The sequence below is a fragment of the Silurus meridionalis genome, chromosome 28 (assembly GCF_014805685.1).
Source record: "Silurus meridionalis isolate SWU-2019-XX chromosome 28, ASM1480568v1, whole genome shotgun sequence".
NCBI lineage: Eukaryota > Metazoa > Chordata > Actinopteri > Siluriformes > Siluridae > Silurus > Silurus meridionalis.
The window spans coordinates 10,693,851-10,717,585 of record NC_060911.1 but is presented as its reverse complement, the minus strand read 5'-3'; the positions used below and the strand labels follow the sequence as shown (position 1 = coordinate 10,717,585).

At 38.7% G+C, this 23,735-nt stretch overlaps 1 protein-coding gene across 1 annotated transcript; it reads left to right on the top strand.

Moving 5' to 3' along the window:
- On the top strand, window positions 1–22,734 carry erlec1 (endoplasmic reticulum lectin 1). The gene is made up of 14 exons (XM_046843232.1): window positions 1–598; window positions 940–1,044; window positions 7,029–7,109; window positions 9,890–9,967; window positions 10,125–10,188; window positions 10,277–10,326; window positions 10,465–10,688; window positions 11,106–11,244; window positions 11,702–11,863; window positions 12,041–12,100; window positions 13,020–13,144; window positions 18,918–18,995; window positions 19,085–19,160; window positions 22,220–22,734. The coding sequence occupies exons 1-14, from the start codon at window positions 458–460 to the stop codon at window positions 22,289–22,291; spliced, it is 1,455 nt and encodes a 484-aa protein (XP_046699188.1). The 5' UTR covers window positions 1–457; the 3' UTR covers window positions 22,292–22,734.
- Window positions 22,735–23,735: the final 1,001 nt, after the last annotated feature.

Below are 23,735 nucleotides of genomic sequence, written 5' to 3'. Positions count from 1 at the left end.
TGTTGTTTACAGCTGCACCTGGTCCCAAGTCCCAAAAATTTTTGAATCGACTCAGAGTCGATTCCGGGAGTGCGTGTGCTGCGTGTACTGCTTTGACACTTATCCTTAAAATACTTAGTACTTGGGACAACGTTTTGTTCATTAGACCGGTGTAATTAGTGTAAGGGGCAAAATGAACCATAGCCCTATGCCAAAATCGTTTTCATAGTAAGGAATCGACTCTTCAGGTTTAGTGTCGAATCTTGATTTCCAGTAACTGGGAACGAAGTGTCGGATCTTTTGTTGTTTGACTCCCACCCCTAGCATGAGTGCGCGGAGGTAGTTAGATGTACAACGAGCACTGCTCTGTGTCGGATGTACCCGTTAATTAACCAGTATCCTCGGGTAGTCTCTGTCCTCTGTCTCGTTACCTGTCCCATGTCTCTGTAGCAGCCGGGACACAGGGGCCGGTGGAGCCATGCTCGGAATCCGTGTGTGTGCGTTGTTTTCGTGGGCGCTGCTGCTGTATGTCGGATCTTTTGCACATCGAGGAGCCTCGCATTTATTTACAGATGAGATCCCTTTCAAAATCAACTGGCCTGGAGAGCATTTCACCCTGGTACACAAGATTTCCACACATTTTATCTGCCAAACCCGTGACGTGTTGTTTTCTAGCTGTGTCTCGTTTACACAAGGACATATGGCTTTTCATTACATCTGTATCATATTTATTGCAACCGAAACTCGTTTACTAATATCTTTATTATATAGCAGTTATTTTGAATGGGAACGTAGAAAAAATGATAAAATAAAATACAATTTTATTCCTGATATTCCTACTAGTACTCTTGTTATGCTCGTATTTCCGGGTTTGGTGCGTTGCGATTGCTGTTGTGGATCACGTGACCTCTTTCATTGTACATTAACTCTGAAAGTGATCTGCTCTCTTCCCTTCTGAAGCCAACATCCGGGGCCCTTTATGAAGATGATGACTTCCTCATTATGACCACGGCAGACAAGGAGAAGTACAAGTGTCTACTGCCTTCTTTGTCGAAGGGAGATGAGGTCAAGCATTTGACAGTATATTTTAACATGCACACATTCATTCTCTCTCTCTCTCTCTCTCTCTCTCTCTCTCTCTCTCTCTCTATCTATCTATCTATCGATTATCTCAAGTATCTATCTATCTATCTATCTATCTATCTATCTATCTATCTATCTATCTATCGATTATCTCAAGTATCTATCTATCTATCTATCTATCTATCTATCTATCTATCTATCTATCTATCTATCCATCGATTATCTCAAGATTCTATCTATCTATCTATCTATCTATCTATCTATCTATCTATCTATCTATCTATCTATCCATCTATCCATCTATCTATCCATCGATTATCTCAAGATTCTATCTATCTATCTATCTATCTCTATCTATCTATCTATCGATTATCTCAAGTATCTATCTATCTATCTATCTATCTATCTATCTATCTATCTATCTATCTATCTATCCATCTATCTATTAATCGATTATCTCAAGATTCTATCTATCTATCTATCTATCTATCTATCTATCTATCTATCTATCTATCTATCTATAGATTATCTCAAGATTCTATCTATCTATCTATCTATCTATCTATCTATCTATCTATCTATCTATCTATCTATCTATCTAATAGGGGTGGCACGGTTCACAAAACCCACAGTTCGGTTCGTATCACGGTTTTAGGGTCACGGTTTTCGGTTCTGTACGGTTCTTGTTGTTATTTTTTCTTTTAATCTTTAACACTCCAGAAATTTCTTTCAGCATTTGATATATAGCTTATTAGCTTAACTATCCACAATTTAGGATACAGTATTAACATTTTTGTAATGTAATCATGCACTAACTGAATTTGACTTGACTTTAAGCACATTATTGGGACCATCTCTGAGTAAAAGCTAGGTGAGATTTTGATACAGCAAGAGAGAAGACATTGATGATGACATGCTTTTCGTTTATTTGGCAAAAAAAAAAAAAAGTGTCGTCGAGAGGGAATATTAAACCGCGGCTCGAGTACATTCATCAGCTGACAAAATCCTTCACACTCAATCACGCTGCACGGTTGCATATCTTTTGCTATAAACATCACCAATGCTTTAGTTATGGCTATTGCCCTGTCCGACTTCTCACTGAGAGGCTGCTTAAATGCTGCGGACAGTAGAAGCTGTTTCCTAACCGGCTCTCTCCTGTTTGTGCTGTTTGTATCGACACATTGGCTTGATGTCTTCTCAAATAAACTGTCATATTAGAAGTGTTGCACACAGTCTGTTTTATACTGTTTTATTTCCGTTGTCATCGTAAGTAACACGAAATCCAAAATGTTCCCACACACCGGATTGGAATGACGCGGGCGCATCCGCCAACTCCGTACAGCCTTCATTAAATCCTCCACTTGCCATTTCTGCAGCACTCCTTACTCAACTTTTACTGTCTATATGTATGTACGTGCGAAACTGTCTGAGGCGAAACTGAGCACGAGGCTACATTGCGCATGCGTCGAACCGTGTGACGCACACGTGAACCGAACCGAGACAAGGGAACCGAACCGAGACAAGGGAACCGAACCGAGACAAGGGAACCGAACGGTTCGGGTGTTTTTCCATGTACCGTGCCACCCCATCCATCCATCCATCCATCTATCTATCTATCTCAAGATTCTATCTATCTATCTATCTATCTATCTATCTATCTATCTATCTATCTATCTATCTATCTATCTATCTATCTATCTATCTATCTATCTATTATCTATCTATCGATTTTCTCAAGATTCTATCTATCTCTCTGTCTGTCTGTACAGGGTTATTCAAAAAGAATGAACCGAATTAATTACACAATATTTTATTAAGGAAAAGTAATACAAAACTCCAGCCAAGTCACAAGTATTATACTCGCAATCAACTTAGATAATTCTTCTTTCAAATGGTCACCTACTCATTTTATGCCGATGCCTGAGAACTGAAGCAATGCGTCATGATATCGGTTCATTCTTTTTAAATATCCCTGTGTATATGTATACACAAACTAGGGTGTGCATCTTTATAACTGAGGCCAATGTGATTCACATCTCGATGCACAGCCTGATGCGATACAATTCACCCCTGTTGTGATGCAGCGTGATTCGATTTCGATTCAACAAAATGTGATTCAGTACAATATGATGCTGTGCAGTTCAATATGGTACACTTTTATTTCTTCGGTTCAGACAAACACTAAATTATCATTTTCAGTTTGCTTAAGCGCCTCCTGACCTCTAAAACACTATTTCACAAACAGGCCTTTGTAGTGCAAAACAACTAAAAATTACGATTAGATAAACCCAGCCGTTCTTTTCCTGTTCTGTCTCCAGAAAGTGCAGCTCTACCTCTACCATGTTAATCTGTATTCTACGTGATTCTCAGGACACGCCTCGGTCTTGGAGAGCGCGCTTAAGAAACAGTTTAGTGAGGATAAATCAATCTACATATCAAATATTGGTCACTTTCGAAACAATAAAAGTATAGCGCATTTACTAATAACTATATAATAAATAAAATGTTTTTTTTACCAATGAAAGTCTGTTAAAAAATGATGCATAGTTATACGAATGCCAACTTGTATCCTGTGCACACTTTTTTTTTTAATCGATGCATCACAGCATTAACTTTTATGCCAATTCTCTAATGAGAAATTTACCATCCCTTATATATATATATATATATATATATATATATATATATATATATATATATATATATATATATATATGAAATGATAGATATAATCTATAGAGAGAGAGATAATCTAGAGATAATCTATAGTCAAGTCAAGAGGCTTTTATTGTCATTTCTGCTATACACAGTACACAGTAAAAACGAGACAACGTTCTGCCAGAACCCTGGTGCTACACTAAACAACAACATAGAGCTACAACACAACACAAAGCTACATAAAGTGCATCCAGTGCAACCTAGTGCACACAGTGTAGACGAAAAACAGTGCAGACAGACAACAGAAGACAAAACACATAACCCAAGATATCACCGACCAGTAAACCTACTGTATTCTCTGATGATACAGTACTGTGCAAAGAGAAGTATAAAAACTATAACTGGGAGTAAATATAAACAAATGCAATGCAAAAAATCTAACAGGATAATTTTGGTTAAAACAACCAGATTTCATGCAACATTAGTTTAGGAACATTACATTAGGAATTTCTCCTCTGGACTTTCATTAATCACATGCACACAGCACACTTACTGCAGGGCCACTGAGGCCACGCCCCCCAACATGCACTGTTCATAACACACATTTCTTGAATCCTGCACACAAAAATAACGTCACAAAATATCCATCATGGCGAGTATTCATGCAAATTACATAAATATTACATACATTTACATTTAAAACTTCAATGTGCCATGTGTAAGCAACTATGCAAAAAATTATACTAACAGTTAAATCAAAGTCAAAATGTCAGTTAAAAAAAATAAATCGGACTTTGCATGCGTCAGCTTGTGACCAAACAAAATGTTTTGTATTTATGCTTGTTTGTGATTTATATATTTCTCTAAATCTTTATCAATTCCCATAAATTCCTGTTAAGTTTCCAACTTGGAATATTTCCAAAAATCCTGAGATGAAGTTCCTATGGAAATTTTCTGTAAATTTACCACCCCATTGCAACCCTATTCTGGTTTTACCAAACATTTCATTAAAGTTGTTCACTACTTAAGAACACAACACTGTTGTTGTGGCGGACAGACCACTTCACATATATTCGCACATGGATAATTCATACACGAGGCAGTTCTTCAGCACATAGATATATCTTAACTCTTGTCTTTACTTTTGCATATTTAGTGGTTAGTTTGACAATGAATACTGATTAAAAAGTGGACCCCAGCTGTTGTATTGATCCTGTGCCATGTTAAGAAGCTGAAACTGTGTCTGTACTTGAGTCATTGTCATTTTTTGAATGCAAATAAACAAAGCAGGAACACAATTACACAGATCGGCAAAACAATTGAATATTTATTTCAATTAATTTTTATTTGTATATCACTTTTAACAATGAACATTGTCTCAAAGCAGCTTTACACAGATAATGCAGTGATAAAGATTGAATAAGATGTTCTTTATAAGTATAAGTTTGTTTCTAATGAGAAAGCTGGTGGTGACTGTGGCAAAGAAAAACTCTGAGACGGCATAAGGAAGAAACCTTAAGGGGATCTAGACTCGAGGAAACCCATCCTCATCTGGTTCTTACTGAATATCCATTTATTACAGATAAACAATGTTGGTGTGCAGTGATGGTAATCAAATGCAAACTGTAGTCATGAGTCAGTGTTCCAGACTGCTGACATTAAATACAGTCCAAATCTATACTCAAAGCTCCTGCGCTGCCCCGTAATTTTATGTATACCCAGGCCGTTGATGTAAAAAAAACATTGGAGGACACTCTGTGCAGCTGACAATCAAAGAGAACACCATCCAAAGGCAGGCTGGGACAAAGTGGGCAGATCCAAGGAGAAGAGAGGGGCAGGAACAGTGATCACTGGCACCAGCATGTTTAACTCGACACACAGAGAGAGGAGAGAGAGAGAGAGAGTGCGAGTGCGAGTGCAACAGGGGTGACAGGGAAAGAAAGATATGGGTTATTAAGTAGCCTTGTATAAAAGTTAAGGACACTGTGCAGTTGGGACTCCAGCAGGACTCGCTATGGCAGCATAACTAAAAGGGAGAACCAGAAGGTAACACAGACATGAGGGATCTCTGGGATAAGAGACGACCCACCACACCACCGTCAACAAACCTGAGTTAATGTGTGAAAGTGAGGGGACGACAGCATACAAATATCCCAGTTTACCAAACACTCTTTATCCATGATCTCTCCAGATCTGCTCCTTTACCTACTGATAAATCTACTGATAAAAGACTTGACTAAATCATTATGTTTTCATCCTTGACAACACTGAGACTGTGTCTGAGTCCCGAACACTGATTGGAAGGATGTTCCATAACTAAGGGGCTTTATAAGAGAAAGATCTGCCCCCTGCTGTAGTCTTTATTATTTGAGGTACCAACAAATAGCCTGCACCTTTTGATTTAAGTAGGCGTAAAGGATCATACAGAAGTTCACTCAGATACTGCTGCGAGATCGTTAAGTGCTTTATACGTCAGTAGTAGTATTTTATAATCAATGCGAGATTTAATTGGGAGCAGTGTAGACTGATTAAAATGGGTGATGTCATATTTTCTAGATCTAGTGAGGACTCTGCTGCATCCTGAACTAACTGAAGTTTATTTATGCACTTACTCGAACACCCAGACAGTAAAGTGTTACAGTAGTCTAATCTAGATGTAACAAAAGCATCTACAAAGTTTTTTCTAACTAGTTTTTTCTGCATCCTGTAACGACAGTATATTTCTAATTTTAGCAATATTTCTAAGGTGAAAGAAGGCGATCCTGGTAATATTATTCACGTGAGTCTCAAAGGAAAGACTCGGGTCAATATAACACCAGATCTTTGACTGCTGTACACACTGAGACAGAACACCAACCAGAGCTGCATGTGGTCCTAGTAAAAGTACTTCCGTCTTATCGGAGTTCACTATAGATATAATATTTTTTCTCTTTTACGTCTTTTGTAAAATCATGCCAATGACAAGCATAACTTTTTTCTTTTCCTTATTCTGTATGCTCTAAAACTATAATAGAAATGTAGTTTGTGTGTGTGTTTTATTTGAAATAGATTTGGCTCCATCTAATTTTTTCATGTAAATATCTGTTTTGGGCCTTTTCTGCTGATCTTTCATCTAAAATAATAATAAATAAAAAAAAATGAGTCATGTCATGTCACTCTTTTCAAATTTCTTAATATAAAACCAATTAATTTTTATAGTCTATAGTCTATAATATAATATATATAATATAATAGTCTATAATAGTCTCATTCTCATTGTTTCCTTCTGATCATTCTTATTTGACTCCTTTCTGATTACTTTTTTTCAGGATAAGGATAAGGAGTATACAGGACACAGTCCGGCTGTTCTACTCGCACCATTATTCAAACAGAGCAGCTGCTCATACAGGGCAAGTTTCACATCTATTCACATGAAGTTTCACATCATTCTAAATCTCTTTCAGTTTTCACTATGTGATAGTGAGTGATTGTGACCAGAACAGATTGTCTGCATGTATTCAATCGTTTAATCTGATGAGTTGATGATGGTGAACAGATTTACTTCAGCCTGAAACACTGGTTGGCGTCGGTGTTGTTTCATGATTTTAACCACATATTTCTGGATTAAAGTTGTGATGTTTTAATAAAAGAAAGTCCTAATATTTTAAGTCATATTAGTTGTTTTCAGAAAGGCTCAAAACGTTATATTAATAAGTGGGTGCACGCAACAGTAACGCGTGGTGGAGGTTTCCTGCAAATAGAGTTGGAGATTTGGTTAGGATTAAAAATATGTGCTAAATTCTGCGAAATACACTCGGATATGTATCCATTTTGCAAAATTATCAGGAAGGCATATAATTGGCCTCAAATTTATTCTGCAGCAGGACAATGACCTCAAACATACAGCCAAAGATTATCTTCATAATAATTCAATTCAATTCAATTCATTTTTATTTGTATAGCGCTTTTAACAATGAACATTGTCTCAAAGCAGCTTTACACAGATAATGTGGTGATTAAACGTAAATATGTGAATAATGAGAAACAACGAGTCCTGGAAGTAATTTCTGAACTCAACAGCATCATCAAGTCTGTCTGGGATACATGAAGAGACAGAAGGATGTGAGGCAGCTTATATACACAGAAGGTCTGTGGTTAGTTTGCCAAGTTCCTTCAAAAAGATTTATGCACGTTTATCGCAAAGAACAAGAAGAACTGATGCTGTTTTGTAGGTGAGGGATCGTCACACTAGATGATTTGATTTGGATTTTTCTTCTGTTCATGTACTTGCCATTTTATTCATTGATAAACTATTATTTATCACTATTATTTAATATATTATTGATAAACTCTTATATTTGTAAGAATTCTCATGAGATTAAGATGGTTTGGACATGTGCAGAGGAGGGACATGAGTTAAATCGGTAGGAGAATGCTGAGGATGGAGCCACCAGGAAGGAGGAAAAGAGGAAGGCCAAGGTGGAGGTTTATGAATGTGGTGAGGGAAGACATGCAGGTAGTTGGTGTGAAAGAGGCAGATGTAGATGCAGTATGCTATGGAGACAAATGATCTGCTGTGGCGACCCCTAATGGGAGCAGCCGAAGAAGAAGAAGAAGAAGAAGAAGAAGATTTGTAAGAATTCTCACCTTACAGCATTCTTTCACACCTGCCTAAAACCGTTACACAGTACTGCGTAATGTGTACAGAGCCTCCAGAATGTATTCACAGTGCTTCACTTTTTTCACATTTTGCTATTTTTCCAGCCTCATTCCAAAATGGATTAACTTAATTATTTCCTTTAAAATTCTACAAACAATACCCCAAAATGACAACATGAAAAAAGTTTGTTTGAAATCTTTGCAAATTTATAAAAAATAAAATAAAAATATCACATAAATAGGTTGCCATGACCCTCAAAATGAAGCTCATGTACATCCAGTTTCCACTGATTATCCTTGAGATCTTTCTACCACGTAATTGAAGTCCACCTGTAGGAAATTCAGTTGATTAGACATGATTTGGAAAGGAAGAATGGAAGAAATTTGGAACCACCAGGACTCTTCCTAGTGCAGGCCACCCGGCCAAACTGAGCGATTAGGGAGAAGGGCCTTAGTTAAAGTGACCAAAAACTTGATGGTCATTTAGAAAGATCTCCAGCGTTTCTCTGTGGAGAGAGCAGAACCTTTTAGAACAACATCCACCTCTGCAGCGCTCCTCTAATCAGGCTTGTATGGTAGAGTGGACAGACAGATGTCACTCTTCAGTAAAAGACACATGACAGCCCACCTGGAGTTTGCCAAAGGGCACGGAAGGACTCTCAGACTCTGGTCTAAAAAAAACAAGATTGAACTCTTTGTCTTGAATGCCAAGCATCATGTCTGGAGGAAACCAGGTACTGTTCATCACCTGGCCAATACCATTCCTACAGTGAAGCATGGTGGTGGCAACATCATGCTGTGGGGATATTTTTCGGCAGCAGATACTGGGAGACTGTTTAAGAATTGTTTCAATAACAAGTATTTTTGGTGAATCCGCCAAAGTTTTCTTTCTGCCACTGGATACCACGGACACTGTATTGTTTTTGTTAATGATTTATTTAATATTTAAGCACTATCTCAACATTTAATCAGGAAATTTTATCCTTGTTTTTACTGCGTATATTCCTTCCAGTCCAAATACAGTTCATATATTCTCTCGGTTATCCTCATAGGAGACTGCATTAATTAAAGACCCACACATTTATTACAGTGTAACCGTATACTTTCTGCCTTATTCTCTGATAAAAATGGAGAAAAACAGATCACCAGCATTTCTGTCAGAATTACCCACGATCGGCTGCCTCTGTTGCTATGGAGACGGAGCCAGACAGAGGCATTCATTGCTAAGTGACATGAAAAATATATAAATACATACACGCGTTATATGTACAAAAGTATTGGGACACTTAAATTTATAGATAGAGGTCAGAGTAGATCTATGACCAGACTCAGCAGGTCAGATTGTTACCATATATGTATTCATACACACCTATAAGAAATCCACGTGTATGAATTCCTGGGGATGAAATAATTGTGTAGCTTTAGGTCGTATCTTCTTACGTTCCATAATTCCATCTTTAAAACATATTTCTGGGTAATGATTTTGCCACATCATTTTCTTTGTCATATAACAAAGACTCTTTCCTTGCAGATTGAGTCTTACTGGTCCTACGAGGTGTGCCATGGTAAACATGTCCGCCAATATCATGAGGAAAAGGAGACCGGTCAGGTCTGTAATATTCCCTTTGTTTTTATAATATATGCCAAGCACAGAATTTAGCAATGTTTAACCCGTTTGGTAAAATTGCCCTTGTACATTCACCTAAATTGTTCATTTATAGAAATTATGCAGATGTAATGCTGTTTTTTCTGTTCTGGGCCTGCAGAAAGTGAGCTTACAGGAGTATTTCCTGGGAACCATGACCACCACGCACGGTGATTCTTCAGCAGGTGATTATTATATTAGTTAATTTATGGGTTTTAAATTAATTATAGGCAAACGCATATGAAATTTACATATGATTTGTCTGCTCCTTAGAAACAGAACCTAATAATGAAACCGATGAAAGACCAGACACCAACACTGAGGTACTTGAAATGGCAAATCAATCAGGTCAAACATATTGCATGTGGAATTTTGCATGTGCAAAGTTAGTTTCTTAGATTCTGATATATTACTAGTTTGGCCACATTGTTGGTTTTTAAAAATATACTTAAACATTACAGGTGCCATCTAAGAATATTGAAGGCCAGCTGACTCCTTATTTCCCAGTTGAGATGGGCAATGGGACCCCATGTGTGTTGAAACAGAATAAGCCTCGTTCTACCTCAGTGCTGTACGTGTGTCATCCAGAGGCAAAACACGAGATCCTTTCTATTGCCGAAGTGACAACCTGCGAGTATGAGGTGGTGGTGCTCACACCACTGCTCTGTGCTCACCCTAAATATAGGTAGGTAGAAGAAATAGAGCTAAGAGTAAACACAATTATTAAAGAAAGCAATGAAAAGACGTGAACAGATTTGTGTTCCATTGATGGTTTAAATTGCGGCTCTTTTACATTTTTGATGGTTTTTTTGTCATACAAAAATTCATGCTGCATTAATTACACGTTAATAGAATTACTACCTTTAAAATTTAATGTGTTAACTCTGTCAATGTTGACATTATATAGGGTTTTGCTATTTATTACATTATTCTTTCTATATTTATGCAGTGTTTTTGCCACTTATTGCAGTATTTCAGATTTTTGCTCTATTAAAGAGCCGTTGTTCATAAAAATTTATTTGCACAATTATACAATAAAAAAGTTTTTATTTTTTAATCATTATGCTTTTGTCTTGTTTATTTTTTGTCACAACATATTCAGGTTTAAGACATCGCCTGTGAATGCCATCTTTTGTCAGGCGCTGACAGGCTCTCCACTTCGACCCCACAGCCTTTCTCAACTCGACCAGAAGCAGGAGGAGCTACTCAGGCCACCCTTTAGCCCTCCCCCTGATCGAGAGGTGAGAGCAACACACACTCAGCATTTACAACAGCAATTACATTTGTGATGGAATTTTATTAGGTTATTATTCTGCTTGTGCACGTTTGTGTCCCATGTATGCTGCTTCTACAGTCGTCCCCCGTCTAGGCGCCAAAACTGGCCGCGAACAAGCAAATTTCCACGATAAATGGACGCTACCCCAAAAATGCTTTTTAAAATTTTTTTATTATTAAATTTTTTTTAAAGCCATAAATCATCCTCCCACACTCTTTAAACACACACAGAAAACATTAGCAAGAATATATAGCGAGATGAATTTTGTGTAAATTCGTAGACGTCACATTTATAGTGAGTACTGTACATATAGTGAGTTTTTATGTACAAGGTCCAAACACCACTTTAGAGAGACACATCACACTCTAGCTTAAAGGTGATGATCACCTGTTCATGGAACTGGTCCCCCCCCCCCCTTTTAGGAGGACACATCACCTGTGCGAGAGGAGGCTTTTACTTCTACCCACAAACCCATGGCAGTAGGTGGACAAACCCAGGTGACGGTGGGCACTACACACATATCTCGCCTGACTGATGAGCAGCTGATAAAGGAATTCCTGAGTGGCTCGTATTGTCTACATGGGGTGAGACCTTAAAACCTTTGTTCCTCAATAACTTGAAAGGAAAGTGATCTTAAATCAAGGTTTTATATTTTTTCCTGTTAAACCGTAACTGTTACTGTTCCATTTGAATGGAATTGTTACCTATTTGCTTTCATTTATTGCTGTCCATTAATCACCACCCTGTGCTCTTTTGTTTAGGGTGTGGGATGGTGGAAATATGAATTCTGCTATGGAAAACATGTTCATCAGTATCATGAGGTGAGCGCGAATAGAAGGTATTGCAAAGAATTAACTGTGCATTACATGCTGGACTATATACCATTGTTTAGAACTACACATTGGGTTTTGAATTTCTTAAAAAAAATTAATACATTTGATTACAGTAGAGATAGTGTAATCCAATAGTGGATTTTACTGATACTGATAGCTAGTTTGGATGATGGAAATTTTCTATAAGAAATAAATATGAATATATTAATTATATTAATATTTATTGAAGAAAATAAGACATGCATTAAAACTGAAACAACAAGGAACAGTAAGTAAATAAATAAGAATTTTAAATCCAAAATGAACAAAAGACCATTTAAATAAACAGCACATGGTGTCAGTGATTCGCCTCTAGAGGCCGCTCTCGTTCTCTATACCGCAACCTGGAAAAACTGTCAATAGGGTTTTTTGCAGATATTTTCAGCAATCCAACTATCTGTGCCGATTAATTGCCAAAACTGACGAATCGGTCGACCTCTGGATTACAGTACAGTATGTCAAATTCCATAGGGTTTATTTATGTTTAGTGGTGAACTATCAAATAATCAAATAAACAAATTTCTCTCTTTTTGGTTGCATTATTATGTCAGGACAAAAAGCCCCTGAAATAAAAGCAGGAACTGAAAATGACATTTCAAGCCTGACAGAACATCAACAAAAATACCCAGTACTTATTATTCTCTACAGATACTATCTAGGGAGATGTTTATTATTTTCTTTGTCTATGAACTTTGTCTCATGTTCATAATACTGTTTTGCAAAGAAACAGAACTTGGCACTGTCCAATTACTTTTGGGCTGTCCTGTATTTTTCAGGAGTTTGAAAAATAGTAAAAAGTTCAACCCAATAACATTTGTGGATATCAGATGCAACAATGTGAATTTCACTTGTTTTCATGTCGTCTCAGGATAAAGAACATGGGAAGAGTATCGTAGTGGTGGGCAGCTGGAATCACGCAGAGCATCTAGAGTGGGCCACGAAGAACGTGGCACGTACCTACCAGTTTAAAGACGAGGGAACCCAGAAAGTGAAGTATGACATCTGTGCATTGATTTTTCATATGTTAATATGACAAATATTTGTTATGTAAGAAATGGGGGTGTTCAGTTATGGGAATATAATCAATTATTGAGAGTAACATTGCAGAGTAACTGTTCCCATCCTGAGGACATTCCAGTAATGTTGGTTCTTGTTATATATAACGGCTTTAAACAGGCATTGCAAGCCTATTTTTCCCTCTCTCCCTCTTGAACTTGATAAGATAAAAAAATCTGCAGCTTGTCGTGTTGCCAAGCAACTGACAATCCCTCCATCGTTAAGACTTTTCTTTGTTGGTAAACTTGACATTACAGCTGTTCCTCAGGGTGGTACAGAGTTCTGGGAATATAATATGCTTTATAGAGTACATTCTTCACAGATTTTGAGCACGTTCTAAATGTGTGAATCAGACTATTAAATTGTGCGTACATCACACTACACCGTCTGCAGATGTCCTTATCATCAGACAAGTCATCTTTTAAGTAATTAACAGTGGTGGACAGTAACGAAGTAAATTCGTTTCTGTACTTAAGTAGTTTTTTCACGTATCTGTACTTTACTCTAATATTTCCATTCGGGGAGACTTTAACTTCACTACATTTCGCAAAATCAGTCGTTACTTTTTATTTACGAGTGGATAAAAACTTGATTGGTCAAGCAGCAATCCACCAATGAGGGTGTTTTAAAATGATTTTTTTATGTCACGGTGAACAAACCTGGTCGGGATTTAGAGTGTGAACCAACCGCCTGGAGAAGTTCCCTCACTCATACACTCTAAAAGGAGAGGTGGGGGTTGGGTAACGTCACGTCACGTCACATCAGAAAGGAGAGCTGAATCCAAATTAAAATTATGGCTGACAAAAAAAAACTGTCTAAACCCTCAGGAGCCCAATTCAGAAAGAAAAGAGGAAAGAAGTAGGGGGATAAAACATGAAAAAAATAAAGGTGTGTATGCAGCTCGATCTCTCCTCGCGTTATGAGGATAGTATAATGTAATGCATTTAATATAATTGGCTAATGTCTGTTATATCACGTAGGTTATGCTGTTGTTGCCTGCTAGGCTTTTATGCATCAATATTTCTTTTAGTTTGCAAACCATTATAATTTATAGTAATCACTCATGTAGTTAATCATAATGTCTTTAGCAACAAAATAATTACAACTTAAATAGTCCAGTTGGATTGTAGTTAAAACAGTTAATTTGGTTGCCTTTAATTGAGGTGATGTCATAAAGGTTTTCTGTGATTGTTCTGAGCTGAGTTCCAGTGCAGCTGGCCTTATTTTTTTTTTTAAAGTTGTTGAAAAGAAGGTTTTGGGCTCATGATAATTTTTATAAATATCAGTGTTTAACTCCTTAATATCATTTTATTAATAAATTGGTGATCTAAGAGTAACAGAGTCTTTTTACATAAACTGAGTTGATTAAGCAGAGAGTCTTGTGATAAAAATTATTATAAGACTTTATAGCCATAATAAATCATATTACTTGCAAATTTTGTAAAATAACTTTTGTACTTTTACTCAAGTAAAAGTTTAAAGGGACACTTTTACTGGAGTAACATTCTACCTACTCCATCTCAACTTTTACTCAAGTACATGTTTTGTGTACTTTGTCCACCACTGGTAATTAACCTCATCACATACTTTAAGGACAAAAACAGAGGGAGAAAAGTCTGTCATGGTCCCCCCCCAGTAATATAAACCTGTAAGTGAGACCGTGAAAAACATAACAAATTCTAAGATTACTGTTCAAGTGTGTTTCTATTGCGCGTTTCACAATGGACATTGTTTTAAAGCAGCTTTACAAAACTTAGAATTCAGAATTATAAAAATAAAAAATAAATCTTTTTATGTAAGTGAATTATGTGTATTCATCCCTGATGAGTGAGTCTGAGGCGACTGTGGCAAGAAAAAACTTCCTTAGATGTAATGAGGAAGAAACCTTGAGAGGAACCAGACTCAAAAAGGGAACATTTACATTTGACATCGAGTGTGAGATTATAATCACGTACACAATACAAAACACTGCAGAGTGAGAACTTAAAAGAGCACCAGAGTGTGTGCTTATGAGGAATGTCTTTTTTTACAGTCTTAGACAGTCAGTTGACGTTGTGGAACCAGGAGCTACTGAGCAACTCATACAAACTTCACATGAAGTGCGATCTAAATGGCTCTGGTACATCTCTAGATGGTTTGGGATGTTTGCAGGGTCGGAATTTAGACTTTGAAGGTCCATAATCTTCATTAGTTGGTGGGACACAACTAGAGCTTTCAAGACCTTAAGGATGCCTCAGGATGGGTAGAGAAAGAGAAGCAGTGGAGAGGAATTAGCATAGATGCTGTTCATGATATTAACAAGTTGATAATGTGCATGTGATCAGATGTTCTGGAGCACAAGGGTATTATATGTGATGTGCGTTATGTTTATACCTTGCTAAAAATATACGTCTTTAATCTGCACTTAAACTGGGAGAGTGTGTCTGAGCCCTGAACACTGTCAGGAAGACTATTCCACAGTTTAGGATGTTCTACCACCTTTAGAAGTCCATAGTTTTGCGATCTCAAAGAGCATGAGGGATTGTAGTGTTAGAAGACTGGACATGGGAGATAAAACCATTTAGAGTTTTATGAGTAAGTTGCAATCGTTTGTAGTCTATTTGAAATTTAGCAGTGTAGGGATGATACGATTGGGGTTATATGATCATATTTTCTCGACCTTGTGAGAACTCTGGCTGCTGCATTCTGAACTAACTGTAGCTTGTTTATTAATGATGCAGGACATCCACCTAGTAATGCATTACAATAGTCCAGTCTGGAGTTCATGAACGCATGGACGAGCTTTTCTGCATCAGATATAGACAACATGTTTCTTAGTTTAGCAATATTTCAAAGGGGGAAGAAGCCTGTTTTTGTAATATGGGTGATATGATTTTCTATTTTCACTTCTTTGATCATCATCCTCATAGTTTCTCTTGAGAAACAACAGACTATGAGGATGATGATTAAAGAAACTCCACTCCATGCTTTATTCTCATTCTGCTATGACATTATTCCCGTGGTGCTACAACATTATTTTGGTAATCTTAGTTTCTGTATTTTTAATGGTAAACAGCAGTAGTTCAGAAGTTAGAATTCAATGTTATGGTATAAGGATATATAAATATGTAATATTATCTGAATTTACAAATCTAAACTTAAACACACACATTTCATTTCACACACATCCATGTCTTCAGCACCACCCATATTATATTATTTTATTATAACTATATAAATGCTGTTTTGCATATCGATTTGACTGCTGCTGTTGCTGTTTTGCACAACCTTTTGTGTTTACATTTTGTTTTTATTTAAAAGTAAACTTTTGTATACAGTTCTCTTTTGCACATTGTACTGTATAACACACTATACAGTAGGTTTACTGGTGGCGCTGTTTTGTGTGTTTGTCCTACACTGTCTTGTGTTTGCACCAGGTTGCACACTATGCACTTTGTGGCAAGGACGCTTACTTTAGTCCTTAGCTCTGTGTTCTGTGATGTAGCTCTGTGTTCTGTGATGTAGCTCTGTGTTCTGTGACTCAGCTCCATGTTCTGTTATGTAGCTCCGCGTTCTGTTATGTAGCTCCGCGATCTGTTATGTAGCTCCGCGATCTGTTATGTAGCTCCGCGTTCTGTTATGTAGCTCCGCGTTCTGTTATGTAGCTCTGTGTTCTGTATGTAGCTCTGTGTTCTGTATATAGCTCCGTGTTCTGTTATGTAGCTCCGCGTTCTGTTATGTAGCTCTGTGTTCTGTATATAGCTCTGTGTTCTGTATGTAGCTCTGTGTTCTGTATATAGCTCTGTTCTGTTATGTAGCTCGCGTTCTGTTATGTAGCTCTGTGTTCTGTTATGTAGCTGTGTTCTGTATAGCTCTGTGTTCTGTTATGTAGCTCGCGTTCTGTTATGTAGCTCCGCGATCTGTTATGTAGCGCTGTGTTCTGTTATGTAGCTCGCGTTCTGTTATGTAGCTCCGCGTTCTGTTATGTAGCTCCGTGTTCTGTTATGTAGCTCTGTGTTCTGTATGTAGCTCTGTGTTCTGTATATAGCTCTGTGTTCTGTATGTAGCTCTGTGTTCTGTATATAGCTCCGTGTTCTGTTATGTAGCTCCGCGTTCTGTTATGTAGCTCTGTGTTCTGTATGTAGCTCTGTGTTCTGTATATAGCTCTGTGTTCTGTTATGTAGCTCCGCGTTCTGTTATGTAGCTCCGCGATCTGTTATGTAGCTCCGCGTTCTGTTATGTAGCTCCGCGTTCTGTTATGTAGCTCCGCGTTCTGTTATGTAGCTCTGTGTTCTGTATGTAGCTCTGTGTTCTGTATATAGCTCTTTGTTCTGTTATGTAGCGCTGTGTTCTGTTATGTAGCTCTGTGTTCTGTTATGTAGCTCTGTGTTCTGTTATGTAGCTGTGTTCTGTATGTAGCTCTGTGTTCTGTATATAGCTCTGTGTTCTGTTATTTAGCTCTGTGTTCTGTATATAGCTCTGTGTTCTGTTATGTAGCGCTGTGATCTGTTATGTAGCGCTGTGTTCTGTATGTAGCTCTGTGTTCTGTTATGTAGCTCTGTGTTCTGTTATGTAGCTCCGTGTTCTGTTATGTAGCTCTGTGTTCTGTATGTAGCTCTGTGTTCTGTATATAGCTCTGTGTTCTGTATGTAGCTCTGTGTTCTGTATATAGCTCTGTTCTGTTATGTAGCTCTGTGTTCTGTTATGTAGCTCTGTGTTCTGTTATGTAGCTCCGCTCTGTTATGTAGCTCCGCTCTGTTATGTAGCTCTGTTCTGTTATGTAGCTCGCGTTCTGTTATGTAGCTCCGTGTTCTGTTATGTAGCTCCGCTCTGTTATGTAGCTCCGCTCTGTTATGTAGCTCTGTGTTCTGTATGTAGCTCTGTGTTCTGTATATAGCTCTTTGTTCTGTTATGTAGCTCTGTGTTCTGTTATGTAGCTCTGTGTTCTGTTATGTAGCTCTGTGTTCTGTTATGTAGCGCTGTGTTCTGTATGTAGCTCTGTGTTCTGTATATAGCTCTGTGTTCTGTTATTTAGCTCTGTGTTCTGTATATAGCTCTGTGTTCTGTTATGTAGCGCTGTGTTCTGTTATGTAGCGCTGTGTTCTGTATATAGCTCTGTGTTCTGTTATGTAGCTCTGTGTTCTGTACGTAACTCTGTGTTCTGTGATGTAGCTCTGTGTTCTGTGATGTAGCTCTGTGTTCTGTATATAGCTCTGTGTTCTGTTATGTAGCGCTGTGTTCTGTTATGTAGCTCTGTGTTCTGTTATGTAGCTCTGTGTTCTGTTATGTAGCGCTGTGTTCTGTATGTAGCTCTGTGTTCTGTATATAGCTCTGTGTTCTGTTATGTAGCTCTGTGTTCTGTATATAGCTCCCTGTTCTGTTATGTAGCGCTGTGTTCTGTTATGTAGCTCTGTGTTCTGTTATGTAGCTCTGTGTTCTGTTATGTAGCTCTGTGTTCTGTTATGTAGCTCTGTGTTCTGTACGTAGCTCTTTGTTCTTTGATGTAGCTCTGTGTTCTGTGATGTAGCTCTGTGTTCTGGTATGTAGCTCTGTGTTCTGGTATGTAGCTCTTTCATCTGGTATGTAGCTCTATGTTGTTTTATGTAGCACCGGGGATCTGGAGGAATGTTGTCTTATTTCACTGTGTACTGCATCAGCTATATATGGTTGAATTGACAATAAAAGCTACTTGATTATTGACTTGACTTTTTTCCCCTTGCTAATAATCCAGGGTGGTGTCTCACTTTTATGGCCATGGAGATATGTGTGACCTCACAGGGAAGCCAAGACAGGTCATTGTGAAGCTCAAGTGAGTCATTCAGTTATCAAAAAAAAAAAAAAAAAAAAAAGATTTTTGAGCCAGTCACAGTGTGTATGAATTCTGGCCTTTGCTTTCAGGTGTAAGGAATCTGAGTCCCCTCATGCTGTGGTTGTGTATCTCTTGGAACCCCAGACCTGCCAATATATTCTTGGGGTAAGAAGAAACTATATTATCATAGACTATTATTTCATCTACTTCTTCTTTCAGCTTCTCCTATTAGGGGTCGCCACAGCGGATCATTGTCTCCATACCCCCTGTCCTGTACATCTGCCTCTTTCACCCTAACTACCTGCATGTCTTCTCTCACCAAATCCATAAACCTCCTCCTTGGTCTTCTCTTTTCCTCCTTCCTGGTGGCTCCATCATCAGCATTCTTCTACCGATATACTCCATGTCCCTCCTCTGCACATGTCCAAACAATCTCAATCGAGCTTCCCTTACCTTGTCTCCAAAATGTGCTACATGTGCTGTACCTCTAATTAACTCATTTCTAATCCTGTCCATCCTCATCACTCCCAACAAAAACCTTAACATCTTCAGCTCTGCTACCTCCAGCTCCACCTCCTGTCTTTTACTCAATGCCACGGTCTCTAAACCATACAACATCGCAGGTCTCACCACAGTCATATAAACTTTCCCTTTCCCTTTTACTCTTCTATCACAAATCACTCCTGCTATTACTCTTCTCCACCCACTCCACCCTGCCTGCACTATTTTCTTCACTTCTCTAACACACTCTCCATTACTTTGCACCGTTGATCCAATGTACCTGAACTCCTCCACCTTCTCTTCTCCCTGCAACCGCACCACTCCACTGCCCTCCTTCTCATTCACACACATGTACTCTGTCTTACTCCTACTACAGCGTGTACCTCCACCTCTCCAGGCTCTTCTCAACCTGCTCTCTACTCTCACCACAAATCACAATATCATCCACAAACATCATAGTCCAGGGAGACTCCTGTCTGACCTCGTTTGTCAACCTGTCTATCACCACTGCAAACAGGAAAGGGCTCAGGGCCGATCCTTGATTCAGTCTAACATCCACCTTGAAACCAGTCTGTCATTCCTACTGCACACTTCTCTGCTGTCACTGTCCTCATACATGTCCTGCACCACCCTCACATACTTCTCTGACACACCAGACTTCCTCATACAGTACCACAACTCCTCTCTCTCCACCCTTCTCTATACTTCTCTATCAACATTCTCAAAGCAAATATTGCATCTGTGGTGCTCTTCCTCGGCATAAAACCATACTATAGCTCACAGGGGTGGTCACCTCTTCTCTCAGCCTGGCTTCCACTACTCTTTCCCATAACTTCATGGTGTGACTGATCAACTTTATTCCCCTGTAGTTACTGCAGGTCTGCACATCTCTCTTATTCTTAAAAACCGGTACCAGCACACTCCTCCTCCATATCTTAAGCATCCTCTCACCTTCCAGAATCTTGCAAAACAATCTTGTTAAAAACTCCTCTGCGATCTCTCCTAAACATCTCCATGCTTCTATCGGTATGTCATCGGGTCCTACTGACTTCCACTGTTCATTCTCTTAATAGCTGCTCTCTTCCTCCTTACTAATCCTAGCCACTTCCTGCTTCACCATTTCTATACCATCCAACCTTCTCTCTTCCTCATTTTCCTCATTCATCAGCCTCTCAAAATATTTCCTCCATCTCCTTAATACATTCTCCTCCCTAGTCAACACATTTTCATCTCCATCCTTTATTGCTCTAACCTGCAGCACATCCTTCCCAGCTCGGTCCCTCTGCCTGGCCAATCGCTACAAATCCTAAGTGTCCAACCTCTCAAACAGCTCCTCATATGCCTTTTCCTTGGCTTTGCCACGTCCCTCTTTACCTGCTGCTGCATCTCCTTGTACTCCTGCCTACTTTTCTCATCACTCTGTCGATCTCAATTCTGTTTTGCCAACCTCTTTCTCCTTATGCTCTCCTGCACTTTCTCATTCCACCACCACATCTCTTTGTCTTCCTTTCTATTTCCAGATGTCACACCAAGTACCTTTCTAGCTGTCTCCCTTATCACTTCTGCAGTATTTTCCCAATCATCAAGCACCTCTTCACCACCACCGAGCCCCTGTCTGACCTCTTCCCTAAATCTCACACTACAGTCTTCCTCCTTCAGTTTCCACCATCTTATTCTTCTTTTAGTCCTCACTCTCCTCCTCTTCTTCTTCACTTCCAAAACCATCCTACAGACCACTATCTGATGCTGTCTAGCTACACTGTCCCCTGCCAACACCTTACAGTCTCCAATCTCCTTCAGGTTGCATCTCCTACATAGAACATAGTCCACCTGTGTGCACCTTCCTCCACTCTTATACATCACCCTATGATCCTCCTTCTTTTTAATGTGTGTTCACCACTGCCATTTCCATCCTTTTAGCAAAATCTACCACCATCTGCCCTTCCACATTCCTCTCCTTAAAACCATACCTACCCATCACCTCCTCGTCACCTCTGTACCCTTCACCTACATGCCCATTAAAGTCTGCTCCAATCACCAATCGTTCATTCCTAGGTACACCATCTACCACTTCATCTAACTCACTCCAGAATTGTTCCTTCTCCTCCATCTCACAACCCACTTGTGGAGCATAAGCACTGATGTCATTTATCATCACGCATTCAACTTCCAGCTTCATGTTTATCACCCTATCAGAAACTCTCTTTACCTCCACTACACTCTTATTGTACTCTTCCTTCAGAATCACCCCTACAACATTTCAACATCTCTACCTTTCTCCTCTCCATCATATCAGCTATCTCTCTCCCTTTACCAGTCATAGTACCAACATTTAAAGTACCAACCGAACCTCCACTCTCCTACACTTCTCCTTTCCCTGTCGTCTCTGTAGACGTCTTCCTCCTCTCCTTCTCCTCCTTCGGCCAACAGTAGCCCAATGTCCACCGGTACCCTGTTGGCTAACGATACCTGTGTTGGTAACCCGGGCCTCGACCGATCCGGTATGAAATTCCAATTTGTGATCCGCATATTTGATTTGGCACATGTTTTACGCTGGATGCCCTTCCTAACGCAACCCTCCTCATTAATCCGGGCTTGGGACCGGCACTAAGAGTGCACTGGCTTGTGCCTCCCTAATGGCTGGTTATCATTTCATCTTAACATAAAAAAGGAGAAATTAAGTTTTGAATTTGTATCTCTTCTGTATTTCTTTCTCTTCTCAGGTTGAGTCTCCAGTGATCTGTAAGGTACTGGACACAGCTGATGAGAATGGCCTTCTATCCCTCCCTGTCTAAAATTTAAAAAAGACTCACGAAAAAAACATTTTGTAGAAAAGGAAGAATATAATTTTTTGGAGTGAAATGTGTAAGGAGCTTGGAGTGCTTCTGAGTACACAGGAGTTCCTCATTATCCCTTTAAGAACACTCAGAATGTGCTCTAGACTGAGATCTGGATGATGTTCGTCCTGTGTTGCAGCAGGTATGTTGTTGAAAATATGTTCACTCTGGAACTGGCAGATGTGGAGCTGTTTCATTTCCTGATCTGCTGCGGAATCTCTCTCTGATTTTGTAACCATTTGGCACATTAATTAATGACTGCACATGATTTCTTTTTGTTTTAATTTGATGCAATAGTTTCTGTAGGGTATTGTGTTGGGTTGTTTTAATAGTTTATTTATTTCTGTTAACCACATGCTTGCTGTTTCAAGCATTAAATTTCATTTGAACTAAAGAAAGTATTCAAGAAATCGAAGCAGTTTTTTTACTGAGCGAAAAAGCAGTGGAAGAGTTGCATCCTCAAGAGGACGAGGCGGACGCAGCAGGACAGACTGTGCTCTTATTTTGGACTACATCTGAGTACATACAACATGATTCAAGTGGGCATAGGTATTTACAGTAATACATTATAGTAACCATATAAAACATTATTTTAGATTATTTTACAGTAAGAAGAGTAAAATTCTTTGGTTAATTGTTAATGATATTTACGGTGTGCACGCTGTGTGTACCTTAAAAATATCTCAAGTCGGGACATTTTTTTTTTATCTTAAATTTTATCTAAAATAAACTCGGATGTGATAATTTATTACACAGTATGTCACAAAAGTTGGTGCACCCCTTACCATTCAGCAACCATTTTATTATATCTTCTCAACGGACAGTACTATAGAAATGAAACTTGGATATATTTAAGTCAATCTGTAGTATATAGTTACTGTCCTCTGAAAATAACATACAGCCATTATTGTCAAAATAGCTGACAACAAAAATCATGTTTTTGTCTGCTTGACAAAACCATTCAAATTTGTGTATTTTGTATTAGAGCAGTTAAAATTAGAATTGTTGTTCTCCACAAAGGTGGCTGTGGCTGTAAGATGATCAGTAACACCCTGAAGCTGAGTTACAGTACAGTGGTCAGGGACATACAGAGGTTTTCCAAGAAGGGTTCACCTCAGAACAGCTCTCGCAAGGGTCCATCAAAGAAGAGTCCTCGTGCTGTGCGTCAGGTGCGGAAGTTGGTTCAAAAAACAGACGACTGAGTGCTGCAGCATTGCTTTAGAGGGTGCAGAAGGTCTTCTTGTCAGTGCTCAGACCATATACCACACACTGCAACAAGTATTATAACTTGTATAACATAATAACGAGCCTAAACACACCACCAAGATGACAACTGCCATGCTGAGGAAGCTGAAGGTGATGAAGTGGCCAGGTATGTCTCCGGACCTAAACCCTTTTGAGC

Bases quoted from the DNA above. Each gene is read 5' to 3' on its own strand.
- erlec1 (XM_046843232.1), top strand. From the start codon at position 458: ATGCTCGGAATCCGTGTGTGTGCGTTGTTTTCGTGGGCGCTGCTGCTG. The intron at 18,996-19,084 runs GTGAGTCATTCA...CTTTGCTTTCAG, and splicing joins CAGGTCATTGTGAAGCTCAA to GTGTAAGGAATCTGAGTCCC. The intron at 19,161-22,219 runs GTAAGAAGAAAC...TTCTCTTCTCAG, and splicing joins CCTGCCAATATATTCTTGGG to GTTGAGTCTCCAGTGATCTG.